The sequence below is a fragment of the Coregonus lavaretus genome, assembly GCF_964263955.1.
Source record: "Coregonus lavaretus genome assembly, chromosome: 21".
NCBI lineage: Eukaryota > Metazoa > Chordata > Actinopteri > Salmoniformes > Salmonidae > Coregonus > Coregonus lavaretus.
In genome coordinates, this window is record NC_140008.1 from 10825926 (window position 1) to 10830723 (window position 4798).

Genomic DNA, 4798 nt, shown 5'->3' on the forward strand with positions numbered 1-4798 from the left:
GACAATTATGTAACTATCATTCATGTTCAATAATGACTCATGAGAGAAAATAATGTGTACACCTGTTTTATTGACACCAAACCACAAAATCATTACTCAACATTTATGTATGCAACAAGTAACTAAAACGTTCATTTTACAGCAACAAATAATCTTCACAAAGTATTTGACTTGACCATGAACATTTTTAAGTTAGGATGCTGACACCACGGAGTAGTATACTTGGTTTCAGTTGATAGTTTGAAGGATTGAACAGGTTCTTATGGAACACACAGAGGGATAGCTCTTTCCACATAATTGATCGTTCCAGCGGTGTTCACCTTAAGAGGAAATGTGGAATAGAAATTACCTCAAATCAACACAGAAGTACACACAAAAATAAAATAAAAGTGTGTGTGTGTCAAATTTCTTTGTTAAACTTACTATGAATAAAGTTTAATTTGATGAATGGATCAGTGATTTATAGTGGGCTTACTGTACCTCCAAAGTTCATCTGAATGCATGGCTCTCTGGCACCGTTATAGTTATCGGGCTCATTTTTCGCCCAGCTCTGGTGATCAAATTTGGAGCCGTCACTCCAGAACCACAGCCTGTCCTGTGGGGAATAAGTGAGGTCTCAGTATCAAAGAAATCACATACAAGTAATGTACAACCGTTTAAAGATGGAATCCGCAGTAGGGGAAACAGCACCACTGACTGCCCCACCACCATTGTAATTGTTGTTGTTGCTGAGCTGAGGAGCGTCGTGCAGCATGTTAAAAAATGCCAGTACATAATGTGCCCTTCTATCACAAGTGCAAATATGTCTGAAGGGAAAAAATAGTGTTTGTTGGCTTCAACATTCTAAACTGAAATCACTGCACAGAACTTCCAGAATGTTAAAACTGAAACATTTTTAGATATTAAAACAATGTATGGTTTATGATGCTATAGTACTCACTCTAGCCTACTATGCTAGCCCACTATAAGCCACTGTGTGTCAGTGGATACTGCAGTGAACTTTTTTTGTACATCTATAAGATCTTCCAAACGTAGATCTGACCTCATAAATAATCTACACCTACAAGCAACAATATCTCTTGTGCTTTAGACAATGATTTCACCTGAGGCCTTATTCACATGATATGCCTAAATACTCGTAACCACTAGGCTAATAAATAATCACATTTCTTTCCGATTATTTCATTAACCATGTTTTTCAAGCGGAATATCATGTTGTTAAAAAATATGCCTAAATTGGGCATGCCTATAAAATTGGGCAATTGAAAGCATCTAGGGGCTTTGTTCGGTAAAAATAATAGCCCTTTCAAGCATTTATGCAATATTATCGGAAAGTAACTTGATGCCTACTGTTCCAAAGCCATTTAGAATTGTTAAATAGGAGTGACCAGTGTGTGGATATAACGGTAATATTATCAAAATAAGTGATAGCCGTATCTCCCGCATGCTACACCACTGCTGTCGTCCTAACTTCCAAGTTTTTATTCAAGTTGGATAATCTTTGGATGCCGACAGCAGTTGCACCATTGGAAGACACAGCTTGGACTGTAGCCTAAAAAAGCCTATTCCTGCTCTTTTCCAGCGACCCATCAAACACATTTGGTATCAAAATGGTCTCTGATTTGAAGTCAGATTCACTCAGGCGGAACAAAGTTAAACTTGAGCCTTTATTCAAAGCTGATTTGAATGTCATTGAGAAAACAGAAATACATCCATTCTGAATTGAAAAGTAATCCTAGAAGTAATCATCTAGTTTTTCTAAAGTATTTGTAATCTGATTACAATCTTTTTTTCTGGTAATGTAACGGATTACAGTTTGTGTAATCCATTACATGTAATCCGTTACTCCCCAACCCTGAATATGCCTATGACATTATTCAAAATATCAGAATTGGTCAAACAAAACATGCATCCCAACATATTAGGAAATAATTAAGAGAACACAAAGAGATTGTGTCAGGCGACAATTATATCAAACTTTTTACCATTGCAACATTTGATGTAAAGTCACATTCGCCATGGTAGTCTGAAGTATGCAATAGAGTTCCCAGGTGGCGAAGTCTCATTGCGATTGGTTATTCCCCATCATTTGTAACACGTCAAAGAGCATCATCACTATTCTTCCTTTGTAGTACCTCAAAATGTAATGATTCCCAGCTGAGATAAACTTTAATGAGTTGATTTTACTCCTGGCTCAGAGTTTGTCTGACCAGTATATTAACATCACCCCAAACTCTTGTTGGGAGTTGTTTGTCTTAAAACAGGTTTTAACAGGATTCATTTTCTGAGACACTTTGTGAGTACAGGCCCTGACTTGACATATTGATGAGTATAACAAAAATCCTATTAATTTGTGATTATACTCTAGCTGAACTGTTCAGGTAGAGTATACCTTTCACTGTTGAGTCATTTTCTTTTAAGGTATTTTAACTTTTGATCAAATATGACAATTGGGTACCTTTATCATGTTTGCCTGAACAGCATCATATCCGCCAATCCAGGTAAGAGGGAAACCGCCAGTCTTGATTAACACCACCGCCTTAAGAAATTGGGACTCCTCAGAGCTGTGCACAGACGCCAGGTTTGCTCCAAGGAACTTTACAGTGTTGTGCACAGACACCAGGTTTGCTCCAAGGAACATACAGTGGCGCTAAAGCAAGCAGTAGACAGGGACAAAGACATAATGTAAGTATTAGTCAGTGGTTCAGTCTTTGTGAGTCCTAGAACACAAATTCTCACAATCAAAAATTGGCAATCACAACTAATTTTCTTTTAAATAGGCTCTTAGAGATATTAGTTTATCTCTGTTTTAACCCATGACCTGTGGGTTCCAATATACAGGCCTGACTCCACAAATTAAATACATTTTGCAAAGCCTATAGAAAATTCAAATTAGGCAACTTAAAGGGGAGGTTCAGGATTTTACATACTGAACCTCCATGTGGTGCCTGTTAAAATAAGACCAAATCACCTTTAAGGTAATGTCAAACCAAATAAGCGAGTTGATTTCAATTGAACTTCTTTAATTCACAGCAGAGGGTAAGCATTATACCTCTGCGTCGGGCCATGTCGTTTTAGTCTCGACAAACATGAAGCAACGTGAATTAAACTGGAACCAGCCTTTGGGGCAGGGGCTTTTTTTATCTACTGCAAATGCCACCATAGAATCTGTAAGGAGAAGACACAGGGCGTGTTCCAAATTGCAGCCAACTTTAAAGGTGAGTCGAGACTGATTGATCTACCTGGCATCATAAATAACTACTCAGTATTATTTGTAGATCAGTCATTCAACACACATGCACACACACACACCTCTGCTACAACATTTAAAATAATGATGTAAAGTGTGAGGTGAACTCTCTTACTTGCTTCGTCCAGAGTTAAGGCATTGCCCAGTGCAAAGGCAGCACTGAGAAGCAGAAGAATGGTCAACATTGCCATGGTGATAGTGTCCTGAGAGAGAAAGAGAGCGCGAGAGACACACAAAGAGACAGACAAAGACAGTGAAAGAGAAGCCATCAAGTCAAATTCAGAGTGTAGGTAAGTGCAGTGTTTCCCTAACCTCTCCTGGAGTACCCCCAGCCATTCCACTTATCTGATGTATTCCAGTACTATCACATCAGAGAAGATTCAGCTAATGAAGGGCAATGGAATACCAGGTATCATCTCTTCCACCACAGAGGAGATTAGCCTAGCACACAGGAATATGCATGTACCCCAAATGGCACCTCATTACCTATAGTGCACTACTTTTGAACAGCCAGGGCCCACAGTGCACTACACAAGTAATTGAAAGCATCCAATATCTGAGATTCACTATTTACTTCAATGGTAAGGAAAAGTCTATGCTCTTGAATTCAGGGGACGCTTCACAAATGACACCCTATTCCCTATGTAGTGCACTACATTTGACGAGGGTCACATATGCCCTATGGGACCTGGTCAAAAGTAATGCGCTACATAGGAAATAAGATGTCATTTGGCATGCAGAAAGATACAGTATTATATGAACTGATGTTGAAATCTCACCTTCTGAAATCTTCAGTTGTAGCTTCACTTCTTCTGAGATCTTCAGATGTCTTCACTTGGTATCTCTCTCTGTCCTGTCTTTGAGTTGAGTTCTACCTTTCCCCTCTCTCCTTTTTAAGGACCTGTCCAGTCAGACCCCTCCCTCTATTTCTCTCTCTCATTCTTTAACCCCCCCGCATTCTATCTCTCCAACCAAAGACCTGCTGGACCTGTCCGATAGCTGCCTGTTTGACAGAGTTGGGGTAAATCCAGTTTGAAGGTAGTCATTTGTATTTATAATTCTAAAATGAACAACTTTTGAAACAAATTCATGGGTTGCACGTTGTGTCACAATATTGTTATTAAAATTATCTTGAGCACTGTTGCCCGACTGAACGTTCTCCTTAATTCTACCTAATTACCGCTGATAAGGATTTAGTTTAAAGTGCATTTAATGGCTTGGAAACACAATGACATTTCAGAAGGAGGCAAATAATTAGTAGGAAAACCTTCGTCATCATTGTGATGTCGTTAGATTGACTTTATATGCAGTATCACTAGCTAGCTAGATCTGGAATTTTAGCTTAATTTTAGCTTAATAGTCTTAAATGTGCTGCCAACTCTGCTGCCCTATGGGCCCCTTTTGACCAGGGCCCATAGGGATTTGGGATGCTATCCAGGTCCCATGGTGTTTAAACTTGCATACTATTGTTTGTACAGATGAACGTGGTACATTCAGGCTCTTGGAAATCACTCCGAAAGATGAACCAGACTTGTGGAGGTCTACAAT

General features: G+C 39.0%; 1 protein-coding gene across 1 annotated transcript; it reads right to left on the reverse strand.

Annotated features, from left to right (window-relative positions):
• Positions 1-228: 228 nt before the first annotated feature.
• Positions 229-3441, reverse strand: LOC311148508 (ladderlectin-like; the record flags this gene model as incomplete). The annotated part of the gene is made up of 5 exons (XM_084185489.1): positions 229-320; positions 481-595; positions 2459-2650; positions 3053-3168; positions 3366-3441. 5 exons carry the CDS (start codon positions 3439-3441, stop codon positions 229-231), a joined length of 591 nt encoding a protein of 196 aa, XP_084041615.1.
• Between the last annotated feature and the right edge of the window lie 1357 nt (positions 3442-4798).